At 64.3% G+C, this 19,598-nt stretch overlaps 1 protein-coding gene across 1 annotated transcript in view; it reads right to left on the reverse strand.

Moving 5' to 3' along the window:
• The window catches only part of BRD3 (bromodomain containing 3), a 35,298-nt gene that overhangs the window by 6,003 nt on the left and 9,697 nt on the right, over positions 1-19,598 (reverse strand). The window contains exons 2-10 of the mRNA XM_043470126.1: positions 16,100-16,425; positions 15,176-15,313; positions 14,496-14,643; positions 13,604-13,818; positions 11,655-12,026; positions 9,186-9,314; positions 6,270-6,461; positions 5,224-5,453; positions 250-542 (exon numbers count right to left, since the gene is read on the reverse strand). Of these exons, the coding sequence (XP_043326061.1) occupies positions 250-542; positions 5,224-5,453; positions 6,270-6,461; positions 9,186-9,314; positions 11,655-12,026; positions 13,604-13,818; positions 14,496-14,643; positions 15,176-15,313; positions 16,100-16,312 (1,930 nt within the window). The 5' untranslated portion in view covers positions 16,313-16,425. The remainder of the gene's footprint in view (positions 1-249; positions 543-5,223; positions 5,454-6,269; positions 6,462-9,185; positions 9,315-11,654; positions 12,027-13,603; positions 13,819-14,495; positions 14,644-15,175; positions 15,314-16,099; positions 16,426-19,598) is intronic.

Genomic DNA, 19,598 nt, shown 5'->3' on the forward strand with positions numbered 1-19,598 from the left:
GGGGAAGAAGGGTTCTGGCTGGGGAGGGGCTGGCGGCCAGTCTCAGCTAAGCCCCGCACCCTGGGGTGAGCAGATGGACGCTGTGCCCTGGGGACGTGAGGCAGAAGACGGGGGAGGAGCCCAGAGCCCGCGACCCGTTCCTCCTCTCCGGGCTGCCTGGTTGGGGACGGAAGGAGGGATGGCGGGGGGCGCGGGGGTGGCGGCCAGAGAGCGGTGGGCGGCAGGAACGCACTTTGCCCGGCAACTTACAGAATGGCTTCCTTTGCTTTTTCTGTAAACAAGACTTGACGTATCTCTCCAGCTCCCGCAGCGTGGTGGGCTTCAGGGTCTCGAAGTCGATCTCGATCTCGTCGGGGTTGGAGTCCCGCAGCGAGGGCTCCCGCGACTGGATGATGTGCACCACGCGGCCCAGCTTCTCCCCCGGCAGCCGGTTGATGTCCAGGCTCAGCTGCCGCTTCTCATCGTAGCTCATGGGCAGCCCCTCCTCCTCCTCCTCCGAGTCGTAGGAGGCCGACGCCTGCTTGCCGCCCTTCTTCGGCTGTCTGAGGCAGAAGGCAAGGGCAGTCACGGCGCGGCATCCCAGCCCCCACCCAGCCCCTGCCCGCACCACCCCGCTCCGCTGAGCTCCACCCCCAAGACCCTGGCCCTCGTCCTCCCCAGGACCAGGCTCTCTTTCCAAGGAGCAGCCCCAGCGGCACCCAGACAGAGGAGCCGGGCCACCACCCAGGGATGCACCTGCATCTCCAGGGACGTGGAAGACCCTGCTCCAGAGATCAGAGGCCCCACCAGCTCAGGGAGGCCTTGGCCAGGAAACAGCCACAGCGGGCGGCTCCCCTCACTGTCCCACAGGCATCTCAAGTGCAACAGGTCAAACTCCGTTCTCAAATAACCCAAAGAAGGCAGGGAACGGAACCGAGGAAGGGACAGACAGAAAATAACCTAACGGTGGACAGAAACCCTTGACAGCGTATTCAAAAGCAGAGACATCAATTTGCCGGCAAAGGTTCGTCTAGTCAAAGCCATGGTTTTCCCAGTTGTCACGTATGGATGTGAGAGTTGAACCATAAAGGAGGCCGAATGCCGAAGAATTGATGTTTTAGAACTGTGGTGTTGGAGAAGACTCTTGAGAGTTCCTTGGACTGCAAGGAGATCAAATCAGTCCATCTTAAAGAAGATCAGTCCTGGGTGTTCACTGGAAGGACTGAAGCTGAAGCTCCGATATTCTGGCCACCTGATGCGAAGAGCCGACTCATGAGAAAAGACCCTGATGCTGGGAAAGATTGAGGGCAGGAGGAGAAGGGGACGACAGAGGATCAGATGGTTGGATGGCATCACTGATCCCATGGACATGAGTCTGAGCAAGCTCCGGGAGACTGTGAAGGATAGAGAAGCCTGGCGGGCTGCAGTCCACGGGGCCACAAAGAGTCAGACACAGCTGAGCAAGTGAATGACAACAGATGGAAATCCAACTGCATCAATAATTACATTAAATATAAATCATCTAAATACACAAATTAAAAGGAACAGATGGTCAGACTGGGTAAGAACCAAGACCCAATTTATAGGCTGTCTACACAAACCCCTCTTTAAAATAACAGAGGTAGGTTAAAAGTAAAAAGATAGGGGTAAAATATCCCATGTATATATTAATCAAAAGAAAACTGCAGTAGCTGTAAAAACTTCAGACAAAGTAGACTTCAGAAAAGGAATTTTGTCAGGAAAAAGAGAGATGCTGTGTGATGACAAAATGTCAGCTGGGCCAGAAGACAGCACAGTCCTACACGTGTGTTCATCTGAAACCAAGCCTCAAAATATATGAACAAAAACTGACAGAAATAAAGGGAAACAGGAAAATACGCAATTCTACTTGGAGAATTCAATAATTCTCTCTCGGTAATTAACAACCAATTAGCAAGAAAACAGACGCTCCCAACACCACTATCAACTAAATTAACGTAACTGACATGTTTTTGTCTGTTTGGGGTTTTCAGATTTTTTTTTGCATATACATGTATCTATACTCTTCAAACTCTTTTCCCGTTTATGTCATTACAGAATATCAAGCCGAGTTCCCTGTGTTATACCGTAGGTCCTAGTTGGTTAGCTATTTATTTCTTCTCCAAATGCCCTCTTTATCATTCATTTATTTTTGGTTACGCTGGGTCTTCGGCTTTTTCTAGTTGCGAGTGGACTCTTGTGATGGAGCACGGGCTCTAGGGCGTGTGGGCTTCAGTGGTTGTGGCACACAGGCTCAGCTGCTCCGTGGCACGTGCGATCTCCCCTGATCGGGGTCGAACCCGTGTCCCCTGCATTGGCAGGCAAATTCTTTACCTCTGAGCCAGGGGAAGCCCGGTTATCTAAGCAGTGTGCACACGTCAATCCTACACTCCCAATGTATCCCCCTCTTCCACCTGTCCCCTCCCCGCCAACCACAGATTCATCCTCCAAGTCCATGAGTCTGTTTGTTTTGTAAGTAAGTTCATTTGTGTCTTTTTTTTTAGATTTTTTAAAAAATCTTCTAACTGACATTTATATAACACTCCACCGAACATCAGAAGAATACACATTCTTTTCAAGTATACATGGAATGTTGACCAAGACAGACCATATTCTGGGCCATAAAATAGATCTTAACAAAAATTTCAAAATGCTGAAAACATACAAAGTATGTTCTCTGACCCTGGAAATCAGTAACTGAAAAATATATCGAATAATCTCCAGATATCTGTAAGTTAAACATACTTTTAAATAGCCATGGTCAAAAAGGAAACCTGAAGAGAATTAAAAAATATTCGGAACTTAAATGAAATCACAACAAGTCACATTTGTGAGGAATATACAGCCAAAGCAGTGTTTAGATGCAAACTTATAGCACTAAATGCTTATATTGGAAAAGAAGGTCTGGAACTTCCAGGGGTTAAGAGTGTGCTTCCACTGCAGGGGTGCAGGTTTGAGCTCTGGTCAGGGAATTAAGATCCTGCATGGCTCAGAACAAAAAAAAAAAAAAAAAAGAACTCAATCATCTAAGCTGCTATTTTCAAGCTAGAAAAAGAAAAGCAAATTAAGTCCATGTCAAGCAAAGGGAAATAATAAAGTAAGACCAAGATGAAAGAAAAAGAAAACAGAAAAGTCAACGAAGTCAAACACTGGTTCTTTGAACAACCAACAACACTGGTCAAATTCTCCAGATTCACAAAGAAAAACACACGAATTACCAATACAAGGACCGAAAAAAAAAACACACTACTACAGACCCTACAGACTTTAAAGGTGAGGGGACATTTCAAACAAACCTACCATGATGTGAAAGGCGAAAACAGACTCAAAAAATAAACCAACATCCTTGCTTCCTGCGTCTTTAAACAAAGGATCGAACTCACGGTTAAAAACCTTCCCACAGAGAAACTCCAGGTCTAGATGGATTCCCGGTGAACTGTATCACGCATTTGAGAACCCCAATTCTGGGGGCTTCCCCGTGGCTCAGTGGCAAAGAATCCACCTGCTGACGTAGGAGACACGGGTTCGATCCCTGGTCGGGGAAGGCCCCAGGTGCCAGAGAGCAACCAAGTCCACGCACCACAACTACTGAGCCTGTCTGTGCTCAGAACCCGGGAGCCTCGGCTGCTGCAGCTGGGCGCCCCCCAGCCTGTGCCCCAGAGCCCGGGAGCCTCAGCCCCTGCAGGCGGGCGCCCCCAGCCCGTGCCCCAGAGCCTGGGAGCCTCGGCCCCTGCAGGCGGGCGCCTCCGAGCCTGTGCCCCAGAGCCCAGGAGCCTTGGCCCCTGCATCCGGGTGCCTCCCAGCCTGTGCTCAGAGCCCGGGAGCCTCGGCCGCTGCATCCAGGCGCCCCCAAGCCTGTGCCCCAGAGCCCGGGAGCCTCGGCTCCTGCAGGCGGGCGCTTCCCAGCCTGTGCCCCAGAGCCCGGGAGCCTCGGCTCCTGCAGGCGGGCGCTTCCCAGCCTGTGCCCCAGAGCCCGGGAGCCTCGGCCCCTGCAGCCGGGCGCCTTGGAGCCTATGCTCTGCAACAGGAGGAGCCCCAGCAGCGAGAAGCCCACCCACTGCAACTAGACAGCACCCCCTCCAGCAACGAAGACCCGGCACAGCCAAAAAGAAACTGAAAAATGAGGAGGATGCCAGTTCTGTAAGCCTACCCCAGGGGACAGAGGACAGCACTTCCCAGGTATCTCTGAGGCCGGCAGCACACTGACGCCAGAACCAGAGACGGAACAGGGAGCGGACTGCTGCCTCCCCGGCAAGAGGAAGGGAGGGGACACACAAGCCCCGACCGCTCCCACGGCCTGGCTGCGACGGAAGCGCACGCCCTGGGCTCCACCGGCCCCGCCTCCGTCCAGGCACCCAAGCCTGTCCCTTCTGCCACACCAACAGTTCTCGAAGCCACACGCCTCCACCCCAACCAACGGGTACGCCGGCCCCTCCTGCCCGGGGGGCCATATCAGCCTCAAAGGGCGTCCTTTCATCCACTCTGGCCCCCTGCGCCCCCCTCCTCCACTCCGGCTTCACTTGCTCAGAGGATAAACCGCGAGCCCCTGAACGAAGCCCGTCAGCCTCCGCAGCCTCAACCCTCCCCTCCTCCCAGCCCCAGCTGCGCTCCTGGGCGGCGCCCCCCTTGTCCCGGTCCCCACAAGGGACACGTCCCCCTCCCCGCCACAGCTGTGCCCGCTGCCCCTCCTGGCTCCTGGATCTCCATCCTGACCCCCCACGCAGCCGGATAGAGGAGGTCTGGAGAGGTCTTCTCATCTGGGGAGCTCTTTGCCTCCCCTCCTGGGAGGAGCCCCCGGCCCCCACACACCTCCCCACACTATCCCTGCCCGTCTGTGGCCAGGGCAGCGCTGGGAACCAAGGAAAGGCCGTGGGGGCCAGGGAGCTGTGCGCCAAGGGGCACCACCCCCTGCCGACCCTGCACGTACTGGGCGATCTGGGAACGGGGTGCCCGGAGCCCGACACACCCCCAAAGAAAACCCCTGCCCAGAACAGGACAATGTCCCCAAAACTGTGACGCTAGAGGTATCCACGCCTGTCTTGAGGCCAGCCGCCCAGGAGGTTGAGCTCTGCCCTCCGAAGCCCATACGCTTCCTGGCAGAGACCTCGCTGGGTCCCCACAGTCTCCCCACAAGTGGGGCAAGACAAGGACCACCAATGCCCTCCTCCCCCCCCGCTGACAGCCCAGTCCAGAGCCGGCACCCAGCACGCTCAGCACGGAGCCCACCTGCCAGCCACGGTGGTGCTGTTGGCCTTCTTGGCGGGCGCCTTCTTCTGCGGGGCCTGCTTGGCAGGCGGGGCGGCCTTGGCCCGCTTCTCGTCCTCGGCCTTGGCCTTGTGCCGCTCCTTGTCCTTGTCCTTGTCCTTCTTCTTTTTCTCCTTCTTCTCCTTCTTCCTCTTTGGCTTGTTCACCGGCGCCTGAGACAGGGCGGCCAGCTGCTCGTGCACGGCCTTCAGCTGGAAGACACGGGCCGCTGGGTGAGGACTCCGGGCTGGGCGGAGGGGCCGTGTCTATCTGCCAGGGTGGGGAGATGCTCCGGGAAGAGGTTTAAACTGCCTGCCCCGGGGAGAACGTCCACAGCCGAGCTCGTGGGCGAGCCGCTGGGGCGTCACACGGCAGGGCTGCGGGGTGAAGATAGCGCAGGGCCGGCAGCCAACACCAAACGAGGCCTGCGGGCAGCGGGCAGCATGTACGCGCTCCATGCGCCCCTCACCCCAGCAGCCCCCCAAGGGGCCCAGGGGCTCCGGGAGCCACGCTCCATAGGCGAGGAAATGGTGACCCCAGCCTTCAGCAGGTGGGCAGGCTGGGATGGGATGCCACACACGCCAGCCACATCCCGCACCACAGGAGGGACCCCAGCCTGCGACCCCCGACTGGGCTCAGCTCAGCCGCCCAGACCCTTGGGGTGCAGCGGGGGTCATTGCTACTCGCTGTCTCCTCCTTGCCAGAGGGCCCCCCGGGAATCTAGCACCTCGTGCCCCCGTCTTGCACAGAAGGAGCGTGAAGCAGGGTGGAAGCAAACCTCGGGATCAGAGGCCGAGGCAGGACAGGCTCATTTCTGCCCCCAAGAGGCAGGTTCTGGGGGCCACATGGCTGTGGCCCCTGCAGACCTTTCTGGAGCAGGAAGAGGCTCCAGGGACATCCCAGCACAGGCGGGCTCACGGGGCCTCAGGCTGTGGCTGGGGAGGGGGCAGCGGCTGGGGCAGAGCCCGGGTCAGGGGGCGGGGGGGCCGCGGTCCCACCTGAGCCCCCCGCCCCGCCCGGCCGCTCACCTGCTCCTGCAGCTCCGCCAGCCGCGTGGCGCGCTCCTCCTCTGAGTCCGAGCTGCCCGAGTCCGACGAGCTCTCGTCACTGCTGCGGCTGCTCTCCACGCCCTTGCTGACCACGGGGGCCGCAGGCGCGGGCAGGGCGGGTGCCTCCGCCGGCTCGTCCGGCATCTTGGCGAAACGCATCTCAAACACGTCCTGTGGGAGAGCAGGGGCGGCCTGGGTCCTGGTGCCTATGGGCAGCCCCCGGGGCGTGGGGAGACAGCCCGACCTGCCCAGGGCGCCTGCTCCCTGCCCCCCTCCCTCCATCCCTCCCTCCCAGGCACTGAGCGCGGCCCCAGACCAGGGGCGCAGGGCCAGCAGCCGCGGACGCAGCCCTGCAGGAGCGGGCACCCAAGCGTCTGCCTCCCGGAGAAGACGGGCAAGTCCTTTCCGCTCCAGCTCCAAGGCCACCGCCTGGTGCCAGAGAGCGAGAGGCCTGCCCAGGAGCTGGGGCCCCTCCTGGGCCCCCAGACACTGCGTCTGGGAGCCGCTCACGCTCTCCCATCTCTCTGCCCGGTGACACCACTGGAGCATCACCCCTCGTTCTTGGGGGGGGGTGGGGTCCAAGAGCTGGCTCAGGGGTTGAAGTCCTGTCTGATCAAAACAGCCAGCTCCTGCTCAGCCCTGGGAGCACACTCAGCAAAGTTTCCCTCTTCCCGGTGGGAGCACACTCAGCGTAGGCGCCCCCTCTCTGGTGGGATCACACTCAGCGTAGGCGCCCCCTCTCTGGTGGGATCACACTCAGCGTAGGCGCCCTGTCCCTGGTGGGAGCACGCTCGGGGTAGGCGTCCCGTCCCTGGTGGGATCACACTCAGCATAGGCACCCCCTCCCTGGTGGGAGCACACTCAGCATAGGCACCCCCTCCCTGGTGGGAGCACGCTCAGCAGAGGCACCCCCTCCCTGGTGGGAGCACGCGCAGCGAAGGCGCCCCATCCCTGGTGGGAGCACGCGCAGAGAAGGCGCCCCGTCCCTGGTGGGAGCACGCACAGCGAAGGCGCGCGCGCAGCGAAGGCGCCCCCCCCCCCCCCCTCCCTGGTGGGAGCATGCGCAGAGAAGGCACCCCGTCCCTGGTGGGAGCACGCGCAGTGAAGGCGCCCCTCCCTGGCGGCCCAGGTCCGTCTGAGACAGGCTGAGCGGCAGGAAGCGAGCCTTCTCCGCCTGGCTCATGCCCCTGAAGCCACACACACTCACACACACACGAGGAGGCTGTACTATTGGGCGTCCAGCTCTTGGAGGAGCCTGCTCTGGGTCATGGTTCCCCAGAATCTCCTGCTAGGGTTAAGGTAACAACATGCAGGAGGCACGCGGCCACCTCGGCCTGGGCTGCTCCGCCCTGGCTGGGGGGAGGGGGTTGGTCAAGTTCAGACTGCAGAGTCGGGCTCTAACCCGAGTTTGACTTGCACGGACACCAGTGGGGTCACGACAGTCATCAGCTGGTAGTGTTCCACCTGGGGAGACCCCCTTCCGTGGGATCAGAACAACCGTCATCAGCAGGTAAGGGCCCCACACCGCAGAGACCCCTTCAGTCGGATCAGGACCAGAACCAGCCGCTGCCCTTGGCCCGTGAGCCAACTTACAAGGTTTAGGGGTGTCGCAGAGCAGCGAGAGCGCGGGGCTGGGCAGAGCCTTCTGGTGTCAGGGTCGTGGTCTGAAACCGTGAGTCCGCGCGGCTCCCTCTGGGAGCACTGGGGTCGCAGGACGGCTCCACGCCCGCCCAAGCGGGAGCCAGCAGAGCAGGCAGCACGCAGCAGCCAGCGCCCCAGGCAGGAGGAAGGGGAGGAAGGCCACCAGGACCCAGAGGCCCAGAAGGAGGGCCCCCTGCACCCCCGTCTGGGGCTGGGGGAGCAAGGATGTGCCCAAGTGACCATACAGGGTTTACAAAATGGTTCTGAGCAAGGGATGGGGGACGTCTTAATGGAACAGCGTACTGGGTCCTGCGAAAAGAGCTCCTGGAACAGGACACACATCCACGGGGTCTCTCTTTCTTCTAAACAGAAAGCCTTCAGATTTTATCACATGTAAAGTATAGGTGCTGTTATTTACAAAAGGATTCCCTGGTTGCTCAGACGGTAAAGAATCTGCCTGAATTGCAGGAGAGGCCTGGGCTCGGTTCCTGAGTGGGGGAAAATCCCCTGGAGGAGGGCATGGCAACCCACTCCAGTGTTCTTGCCTGGAGAATCCCATGGACAGAGGAGCCTGGTGGGCTGCAGTCCATGGGGTTGCAAAACAGCCCAGGTGATCGCAGAGAGAACAGATTCCGTGTGCCGGCCTACACAGAAACCCGGGTCAGCCTCCAGACTGACGGATGAGCACGCACATGGGTGCACACAGGACACACGCACACCGGCGGCACGTGTGAGCGATCTGTGTGCACACAGGCAAGGTCCCGCCACTGAAGGCCAGTCTGCACCTCCCCGCAGGCCCCACGCTCCGGCGTTGTCAGCAAAGCCACGAGCAGCTGCCTGGCAGACACCCGCGGGTCCCGGCACGCAGCAACGTGCAGGGAGCAGCCTGCCTCCTCTGCCCTCACCCCGCCAGAACGGCTGCGGGCCCACCTGCGCGCTGACGCCCACCGGAGCCTGCCGCCCGCAGGAGGCAGAAACTGGCTGGTGGATCACCTCATCCCCAAGGAGCAGGCCACCACTCAGCCACCACTCAAGAGAAACGCACTCGTGGGTGAGGTCCCCGGACACCCCCCAACCCTGCGCTTTCCCGGGCCGGATGCTCCGGACACCTGCCCAGAGCGACTGACCCCGCCTTGATCAGGAGGCCCCACCCCCAGCAAGCGGCTGACTCCGCCTTGCCCAGGAGGCCCCGCCCCCAGCAAAGCGGCTGACCCCGCCTTCCCCAGGAGGCCCCGCCCCCAGCGCCGGGCTCACCTGCAGCTTCCTGGCCATGGCCACCACCTCGTGGTCCGGGGGGTTGTATTTGTAACAGTTGGAGAACATCAACCGGATGTCGGCGGCGAAGCCCTGCGCGTCTGGGTACTCGCGGCTGTCCATCTTCTTCTGTAAGACACACGCCACGGGCGTGAGGCACCACCGGACCTCGGCGCCTGCCACGGGTCCAAGCCAGCAGCCCGAGACCTCCTCCGGGGGCGCGGAGAGAGGGCGGAAGGGAGCTCGGGGTCTTGGAGGGGAGGATCCAGGAGTCCAGGAGAGGAGGGTCTGGGAGCCCAGGAGAGAGGCAGATCCCGGGGGAAAGAGGGCGGAAGGGGGCTCGGGGGCTTGGAGGGGAGGGTCCGGGAGCCCGGGAGAGAGGCCGATCCTCAGGGAGAAAGAAAAAGGCGCTCACAGGAGTCAGCTCCCGCAGCCACCACCCACGCCATCCTCACCCCGAATTCCAGCTCTAAGTCCTGCGTAATTTTTCACACGTCCATGTCCCCGTTGGCAGGGGTTCTGGCAGGGAACGAGCAACTTCCGGTAGGAAGTCACTCTGCACTCCTCAAGGGGATGACTCAGCTCTCAGAATGAGACCCTTAGTTTTCTCCCCGGGGACTCCAGGTGCTGTTTGGCCAGCCTGCCTCACGGCAGCAGCCAACTATCCTGCCGTCCCCGGGAACACGGACAGCGGGCACCACGGTGGGGGACAGGGTGAGACCTGACGGGGGCGCCGCACGGAGGCAGCAAGGTCAGCGCAGAGCGGGCAGCAGCTCTCGAGGTGTGAGCTGCCAGGCCTGGCTGGGTTCACGTGGAGCTCATGTGTCAGGGACCTCGGGTCGGGGGTTTGAGGTGCCCACTGATCCTGGGGCCCGTGTTCCACTGCGCAGGACACTGTGGGCCAGAGCCCAGCCACCCACCCCGTCTGCACCCAGAGTAACAAAGTCCTGGCCTCGGAGGAGGGGCAGCGGGTGGTCAGACTTTAGGACCTGCAGCCCCTCCAGCCTAGCGCACATCGCCCTCCTCTTCACCCTCCTCTGCCCCCTTGGGAGCTTCCAGCAACTCCGGGGCTGCTGGGTTCCAGCCCTCTGTACAACCTCCCCACTCTGGAGCGGTTCAGCAAATGGGCACCCAAGACTCTCTCAACACCTGTGACAGTCTCAGACTCCGGCCCGAATCTGACTGCTGGCCACTGTCCCGGTGCACCTCGGAGTCTGGGAACCACTGCCCCATTGCCAAAACCTGCTGGGAAAGGGCCAGCCTGAGCCAGGAGCTGGTCAGGAAAGATGTAACCGAACCATCAGCAATGATCACCCCTGGGAAGGAGGGCGGTGGAACCAGAGGTGGGGTTTCCCTTCCCCTGCTGCTCGGCTCGCATTCTGACCCTCTGTTCGCATCATGCAGATGAAATCTCGACCCAGGAAAAGCGGCTGGCGCTGCGGGACCCCAGGACAGGCAGGGCCCCCAGAGCACTGAGTGTGTCTGAGGAAGCCGGCGCCTGCCCTTGTGACCAGGGCGAGGGTCAGAGAGGGTGAGGAGGCCGCTCAGTCACCCAGCCCAGCGGGCTCCCCAGGAACCACTGCCCAGGACGGCCGGGCCTGTCCTGCCCCCAGGGGGAGCAAGACTTCCAGGAGGAGAGTCTGTCCCAGGGCAGCGTTTGCGGAGCGGGGGCAGAATGACTGAGACCAGCATCTCAGGGCCCCAACCCCACAGGTGCAGAGAAGCCCCCTCCCCTCAGTGGGGGCAGCTCTGCAGGGCCACACACGCCCCCGTGTGGCAGACACCCCTCAGACCCTCAGAGACTGAGACAGGCCGAGGGAGCAGAGCTGTGTCGGGCCTGAGCCGCCTCGTCCACGCGGGGAAGACCCCTCGGGAGCTCAGTCCAGCCCCGATCCCCTGCCCTTGGAGCGGCCACCAGCCAGGAAGCCCCCTCCATCCCTGCTTGGCCCAAGCCTGCCCTTCTCTGCTTGTCCGCCCCTGGCCTGACCCACTGCAACGCCCACAAAAGGCAAGGGAGAAGCCCCCGGGGCAGCAAGACCCTGGTGCGGGGCCTGAGAGGGCAGGGCTCCTGGGGTCAGCTCTGACACAGCCTCCTCCAAGACCCGCGTCTGTCTTGGGAGGGGCTGGGCCATGAAGGGCCTCCTCGCCTAGCCTTACAGAGACCCCGCAGATGCACCAGGACAGAAAGAAAATGAGGAACGAAAGCGGCTCGGCAGAAAGAGGTGACGGGAAGCCGCAGCTTCAGAGGGAACAGGGCAGAGCACAGCTTCCCTCAAGTCACTGCCGGGGCCCCGGGCCAGCCCCAAGGCCCTGCCTGCTGCTGTGGCCAGGCCGAGGGAGCCGGGCAGCTCCCCGGGGCCTGCGGAGCCGCCCCTGGGCTGGCCTGAGCGCACCGCCGTGGCCCCTCGGGACGTCCGGCGGGGGCCGCACAGACAGGGAGGGGGCGCGGTCAGCCGGCCGCCCGCGTACCTTGACCGTGCTCAGGTCCATGGGGTGCTTGATGATGTCATGGTAGTCGTGCAGCTCCAGGGCCTCAGCATCCACCGGCTTGTAGAAGGGCCAGGCGTAGGCCGCGTGCTTCTTGGAGAGCATCTCCTTGAGGATGCTGTCGCAGTGCCGCAGGTGCTCGGACAGCCGGCCCTTCTTGCCCGCGTGCTGGGGCACCTCGCCATCCTCCAGGTCCTTCTTGGGCGGCTTGATGGGGCGGCCCCCGCTCTCCCGCCGCGCCACCACCTTGGCCTGCTTGGGGTCCGAGAGCGGCGGGGGCGACTCGCTGCGGCTGGCGGTGATGGCCGACGTCGTGGGCGTGGTGGTGTCCGCTTTCCGCTTCACGCCCTTCTTCTGCAACAGCGGAGACGGCGGTGAGCCCGGGAGCCGAGCCTGCGGGGGGCGGGACGGACCAGGACCCGCCCGAGGGCGCTCCTGGAGCGCTGACCGCCCGCCAGGCCCCGAGCGAAACGAGGGCATGCACAGTCACCGCCGCCCTCCCGGGGCCCCGCGCCACGCAGGAAGCCGAGGCTCAGAGGGGCCACGGCACCTGCCCAAGGTCACACAGCTGGCGGTGGTGAGGCTGGACTCAGGCCACCTGGGCCCCCAGGCCCCACGGTCACGGGGGGCGCTCATCACCCTGAGACGTATCATGCTGCCCACCTGTGCCCACACCACGGCTTAGGGGCCTGCCACAGCAGGGTCCCGCTGTGACTGGGACAGTCACCCAGTGGGGCTCGGGGACAGCAGATATGGGAGACCCCTGCGAACCAGAGGGGGCGTCCCCGACACGAGCCTCAAAGCGGGTGCTCTACAGACAGTGGCACGGGAGGAGCATGCGGGCGGCAGGGCGGGGGGCCCCAGAGACACCAGCAGGGGCGCAGGGTCTGGAAGCCAGGACCCCGGGGCCGAGCGCTGGGCAGGTCCAGAGTTGACTCTAGGAGCGGCTCCCCGCCCAGGGAGGGAACACCGAAGCCACCCGCCCACCCCTGCTGGGCGGGCACCTTGGGGAGTGTGGAGCGCCTGAGCAGGCAGGGTGGGGAGCCACCCCAAGACCAGCTCAGGACCCCCCACCCCGACACCGTCAGGCAGGCGGGGCAGCCCCCGGGAGCCATGAGCACCCGGCCAGCGGCCTCCCCGGGGTCCGCCGCGTGCACGCCGCCAAGGCCAGCCACCAAGGGTGCTGCCCCAGCCAAGCCCCTGCCCCAAGGCTGGCAGGCACGAGCCAGCCACCCACACACGCACGTCATGGCGCCCACGGCAGGCCAAGCGCGTGCCGCGGGGCCCCTGGGCTCATGGGGACGCAGCAGACGGGACATGCTCCAAGGCAGCAGGGCGCTGGGCGGGACAGCCTGCCAGCACCACCAAGGGCAGGCAGTAGAGGCCGCGGGGCAGGGCGAGTGGCGTGTTACCTTGGGGGAGCCATTTAACCCCTCTGCGCGCCCGCCTCCTCATCTGAAAGATGGGGGAAACACTGCCTGCCCCCGAGGGTTGCTGTGAGGGTCAAAGCGGAGAAGACGGTGCACGTCAGCGGGAGCGGGACCCTCGGCCGTCCCTGCTGGCCACGGACCTCGCGGAAAGCAAGTACTCCGAGTCGGGTCCTGCAGGGGAGGCTCCCGGTGAAGCCAGGGAGGGGCGTGCACGGAGGCTGCCGCCGCCCTCCCCGCACCAACCGCTGGAAACCCAAGCGTGCCCTCCTGCACGCCCCGCCGGGAGCCCGTCTGTACCACAGGGGCCAGAGACGCCGGGGTCCCAGCCCAGCCGCCCTCGCCAGCTGTGTGACCTGCGGCTCCGAACGTCGCTGTTGGGAATCGCGGCCCACCCCACGGGCGGATTGGACCGGTCCAGAGGCCGGCCGTGCCGAGGGCAGCCTGTGCCCAGGGAAGGGACAGAGCGCCCCCACTACCCCACCCGGGACCGGGAAAGCTCACCTTGACGACGGGCGGTGTGGGAGGGACCACAGGGATGATGGGCGTGGCGGGGGGAGGTGGGGCGGCGGCCGGGGGAACAGGGACTGACGTGACGTTTGCGGTGATGGTTGGCACGGGGGTAGCGGCAATGACGGGCGTCTGGGAGACCGTGGGGGGGACGCTCTGGAAGGGGGTCGCAGGGCACACGGAGGACACCGCCGCCACTTGCTGTGAGCCTTGAGGGCAGAAGACAGGAGGCGGAGCTGGCCCGGGTCTGTGGCACAGTGTCCTCGGACCAGCCCCTCCTCCCGAGACCCTGGCCGTTATCCTCACGGCGGCCATCTCTGAGGCCTGGGTGAGTGAACCAGGATGGAGCGGGTGGCCCAGGAGGTCACAGCCTGAGAGGTCGGAGCCCAGGGCTTAACCCGGTCCCCCAGGCCGTCACCGGGTAACCGGACGGAGCTGCAGAACCAGCCGCTGCCCCGCCTCTCCAGAGAACTGGCCCCTCCTGGGACCCTGGACAGCTCCCCATGGGGACCCACCGTGGTTCTGGGATCTCAGGACAGGGAAGGCCACCCCCGGGCTCCTGGTGCCGACCCCATCCCCCTGCCACTCCTGGGCCATTCACAGAGAACATGCTGCATGCTGGGGAGGCAGGGTCCTTGGAGGGGACACAGGAGAGGTGCGGCCTCCAGAAGGAGCAGCCTCTGAGCCAGGACCAGCGGGGAGGAGCCTGGGGACCCGGCAAGGCCACAGTGCCCGCCCCAAGCAGGCACCAAGGTGGGCGGCCTGCAGGCCACACGGCAGAGCGCTGGCTCCCAGGCCCCGACTGCCACCAACCGCGTAGAGAGGCGTGCTGAGCCCGGAGGGGACACTCTCGTCGGCTCTGGTAGGCGGGCACCACCCCCCTCACCTGCACTCTGTGTTCCCGAAGCTGGTTTCCGGCCTTTGCCCTTTGGAGCAGGGGGCAGTAATTCAACTTCCTCCTGGGGCATCTGAGCCACCTTCTGCAGAAAAATTTTCTCTAAGGCTTGGGCCATGAGCACTATGTCATCTGTGGGCTGAAGACACAGGAGAAGCAGGGTCACGCACTGGAATGGAGCCACGCTGCTCACGGCAAACGCGCAGCCGCTGCTCAAGAAAAATACGTATTTAAAAAGTTGTTACGGGATCTTGCAGGGCGGGAGGGAAGCAAAAGGAACACATTTTAATGCGGAAGCTCTCAGAACTCAGAAAGCACAAAGGATAAAAAGCCACTCCTTGTCCCATCAGAGAGGAAACAAGGTCCAAGTGCGCAGGTGTTTTAAAGCATCTGGGGTGTCGCCTCCTTCCGAAAAGGCTGCTCAAACGTTCGCCGTGCCAGCAGGGCACGTGGGCCCACGCACAGGGCGGCCCCTCAGGCACGTGGCTCGTGAGCCCCGCACACCGGGATCGCAGCCAGACAAGGGCTGGGCAGGAGGCCGCGGCGGCCCGAATCGGTCTGAGAGCCGCTGCGACGCGCCTGGCCTGGTGGACACCGTCCAACCCCACGCCGGCATTCCCCCCTGGTCACTCACAGCAGCAGATGGGGCCCACGCCACGCCACCTTCTCACCTTGTTATAAATGTAACAATTTGTAAACATGGTGTTGAAGTCCTGCATACATTCACTCGCGCTCCAATAATAGTTATTTTCTAGTCTCTTCTTAATGGTTCCCATGTCCATGGGGTTTTTTATTATCTTATGATAATCCTAGGAAAGAAATAGTCAGGGACATTACTGTTGGATTCAATAAGACGGTTTTCATGATTCCTAAGTGCCTAGACTGCGCACGAGGCGGTCTTCTCGGGCAGCTCGGTGCTGGGGCTGGACCCAGGTTTCTGTCCAGCTGAGGGCAGGGGGGCGCCAGGTCTGGGGGAGCCCTGGGCCAGCACGAACCCTGCCAAGCCCCTCTGGTCTGACGGGGGTCTGTGTGGGCAGAGGACTGCAGAGCAGGTCTAGGCTCTGGACGAGGACATCTCGTCCCTGCATCCCAAACTTCACTCGAGGGCCTGCAGGTGCCCAAGGGCCAAGCTGGCTCAGAAGCCAGGCTGCCGAGTGCTGGCCCAGGGCTCCCCTTGCAGGACTCTGGGGTTCTCCGCTCGGGCCCAAAGGAGAAAGCCGTCAGACGGTCAGGCGGGCCCCAGGCATGCAGTTAGGGCGCCGTCCCCAGGAAGGCTGGCCGCCCCCACGTAAGCACAGGACTGTGTGCAGACGCGTAACTCCGTGGGATGGGGCTGGTGCGGGGTGAGCCTCAGTGCGCCTCTGTGCCCAGGCCGGCCCACCTTGTCCACCCACGAGGCCGCGGCCTCCCGCTCCCCACACCCAGGCCCGTGTGTCCCCTCTGCCCTTCCATCCTCGCAGATTCTGGGCTGGGACCGCCTTCCTAGCACCTGCCACCTCCCTGCACCACTTGGGCCGAGGCCAGAGGGGCCGTCCTCCCAGGTCAGGGGTGGGGCAGCGGGCAGGACCCTCACAGGCAGGGGTCGGGGTACTCACAGGCAGGTTCAGCTTGATGGCGTCCACGGGCTGGTAGAAGGGCCAGGCGAACTGGTGTTTCCAGAGCGTCTTTACCACCACGTTCTGCATATACTGCAGCTGGTTGGTCTTGCGGCCGGGCTTGGCGGGGTTGGAGACCTCCGGCGGGGGCGGGTTCACTGGGCCCGGGGCCGCCGGGATCCCCGTGGGGGCGACCGGCGTCGCGGTGGACATCCTCCGGCTGCTCGCTCACTGGCCGTCACGGCAGCGGCTCGGGGAGGCCCTGGCTTCCTCTGTGCTCCCCGCCGAGGCGCGACATCCCATGTCTGGGCCCAACCAGGCAGCACCTGCAGGGCGGGAGGGGCCGCGGTGGGGATGGCTGGTCACCTCGGCCTCAGCCAGCTCCACGGGCGCATGAGCCCGCGCGGTCACAACGAGGCCACCTTGGTGCGTCCGCCCCGGTCAGGCCCGCCCTCACCTGTCACAGGACCACTGTCACGCCGCTGCCCTCGGGCCGGGGCAGGGAGAGAGACCCGGGACGGGAGGCAGCAGGTGCCCCGCCCCGGGCGGGTGGGGGAGACACGAGGGGCGGGGGGCCGCGGGGGCGGCCGTCAAGGCGGAGGCCAAAGCCGCAGCCAGTGTCGGCTCACCGCCCACCAGCCGCCGGCGCGCGGGGGACTGCCTCTACACCGGCCTGGACAGCAACAACCTTCCGGGCAGCAACTCGCACGTCGAGAGCTGCGACACGGACCCGACGTCCGAGCCAGGCCGGCAGAAAGGCGCGGGGAGCACGCACGGCACACGGGTGATGGGGGTTCCAATGTAACCACGAGAACGGGCCCTGGTTTGTGATGGCGGCCGGGCTGTGACACAGCCGGTCCCCAGCCAATCGGGGAGGGCGGCGGGGGGCGGCGGACGGGGACTGTCTGAACCGCGGCCCGGCTCGCCAAACTTCCTCCACGCGCAGCGCTGGGAAGGAACTGGCCACCGCGGCCTCACGTGTGTCAGGAGGCCGCCCAGCCCCACGCGGACAGCTGTGTGGCGGGTGACAGACGGGCCACCCCCAGAGTGGCTCCCCCGCCGCGTCCTGGGAGGAAGTTGGTGGCCCTCCCAAGCGGGCCCAGGCTGGGAGGCAGGGCCTGTGTGGGGGCCAGAGGGCCCTCAGAACAGCACCCGTCAGCCAGGGGCACCACATCCACCAGCTACGATTTGCAAAAGCAGGTCGCTGTAACTTGCAGAGTGTTTCTAGCTGGTTGACATCCTGCCGGCAGCCCGCAATCTGCCACGTGGGCGCGTTTACACCACAGTCATCAGGGAAAGCTACACACCAGGGGCTTCCCCCAGGCCAGCGCCACCTCTGCCTCCCCGCCAACACCAAGCCAGAGCGAAGACGACTCCGAAAAGAGGCCAGGCGCGTCCCACGCACGGAGCAGACCTGCCCGCCCGCTCCCCTCCTCGGAGGAACATTCTGGAACACGACCCCGAGGTGCCCCCTCAAGGGCCTGAGCACGTCTCCTCCATGCCGGCTCCAGGGCCTCCCTGGGGAGGCGGCCAGGCCGGCTGGCTGACACCCCGAGTCCCCACCGCACAGCGACGGTGTGTGCCCCCCACCCCGCAGGTCTGACCACTTCTGGCCCAGTGCCACCGCCGCCTGCTGGGGTCCCCGCGAACCTGCCCCCGTCAACGGCCTTGCCCCACACGGGGCTCCCATCCCAACCAGCACTGCCTGTCCCACTCTGGCCTGCAGGCCCCGAGCTGACCAGTGACTGGTCTCCCCCGTCCTGGCTGCTGCAGCCTCACAGGCCCGTGTCTCCCCCCGCTTCGCCCCAGCGCCATCACCGGCTGGGCCTCCCAGACCCCAGGCAGCTCAGGGGTGCGGGGCAGATGTGGGGCCGGACCCCTGGTCCCAATCCTAGCTCTGCCCTTCACCAACCCCGGGATTCAGTCCGCCTGGGTCCCCACGGGAGTCAAGACTAAAGGAGCCCAGCGCAGAGCACTCAGGCCAGTGGACATGCGCCAGTCACCCCACGGGCCTGCCGATCTGGGGGTCCCCAAGGTCTGTTAAGGACACGCCCTGTTCCTCCCTGATGTCGGACAAGCCCAGCCTGGCCCCCAGGCCGGGTGGGGCCCCAGGTGCAGGGAGAGTGAACCCCCCAGTGCGGGCGGGGTGGGGCCCCAGGCTTGAACCCCCAGGTGTGGGACACGCGGGCCCCCAGACATGGGGTGGGCGGGCAGGCACCCAGTACCCAGCGCTGCTGATACGCGGTCCTCGGGGGACAGGCAGGACACCACCAAGGCCTGAAACCACCCGAGGGGACACGGGGGCCCCAGGAAGGGCCCAGGCTGCTGCCCAGGTGCAGCCCGGCCCCCTGCACACATAGGACAGGTGGACACAGCTCTCTGCAGGGATGGGCCGGGGCCGCACAGGGGCCCGCAGCCTGCCCTTCGACCTCCGCCCCCTCTCCTGACCAGTGACTGGCCACTCCACACGGCAGACCGCAGGCGGCCAGCCCCCGCCGCAAACATGGACACACTGCTTCCGCGGCTGGGCGCCCAGGCCCCACAAGGCAGACGGCTCCGCCCAGGAGGGGCCACCTCCTGGGTCCCGCCTCACTCCCGCCCAGCCCGGGCACCGGCTCGGCAGGGCCGGGGATCCCAGACGATGCGGCTCAGCTTGGAGCCCAGTGCGGGCCTGGCACGCGCTCAGAGAACACCGACCACAGACCACAGACAGTCCCGAGGCGAGAACCACCGCGGACCCCGGAGGGCGTGTGAGGTTCAGCGAGGACACACACTGACGCTGCCGGACGCCCCACAGCCTGCAGCTGGCACGGGCAGGGGGCCTCTGCAAACAAATGCAGCCTCCAGCACCGCCACCAGGAGGCGCCGTCGACCCCCTCACACCCCCCACCCCGGCCCACGTTGCCTGGATGGCCAAGAAACCCTATCAACGCCCACCTGTCCAGGCAGCAGGCGGCCACCCACCACAGCTGTGCCGTCCGTCAGCCGCCTCGACCGGGCGGGGGTCGGGCCGCATCCCGGGACCGGAAGGCAGAGGCTGCTTCCAGAAAGAAGCTGGGGCCACAGTCCACTAGCTGCCCCCCACCCGCCCCTCCAGGGCTCAGACCTGAACCGACACAGGTCCCAGAGAAGAGGGCCAGAGCCACGTGGGGACTTCAAACAACAGGACAGGCCGGGGACTCACCGCCCGGCCACGTCCAGGCTCACCGTGCACCCGCCCCCAGCGGGCCCTGGCCAGGCCTCCCCAGCTGCCCTCCTGGGCGAGGTCACGGGGGCAGATGGTGGAGACCCCCGAAGGATGCTGGGTGGTCGGCCGCGGGCCCTCCACCCCCACTGAAGGGGAGATGCCACGTGATCCCACATGGCCAGTGAGCAGGCCCACCGCACAGATGACAAAGCTGAGGCTCTGCCATCCTCGGGGTATCTCCTGAACCTAGCCACGGAGGGCCTCGGGGAACGCGAGCCCAGAACCCCCCTGCCTCCCGACCTGGCTCCTGGC

This window comes from Cervus canadensis, chromosome 5 (assembly GCF_019320065.1).
Source record: "Cervus canadensis isolate Bull #8, Minnesota chromosome 5, ASM1932006v1, whole genome shotgun sequence".
In the NCBI taxonomy this organism is placed as follows: Eukaryota; Metazoa; Chordata; class Mammalia; order Artiodactyla; family Cervidae; genus Cervus; species Cervus canadensis.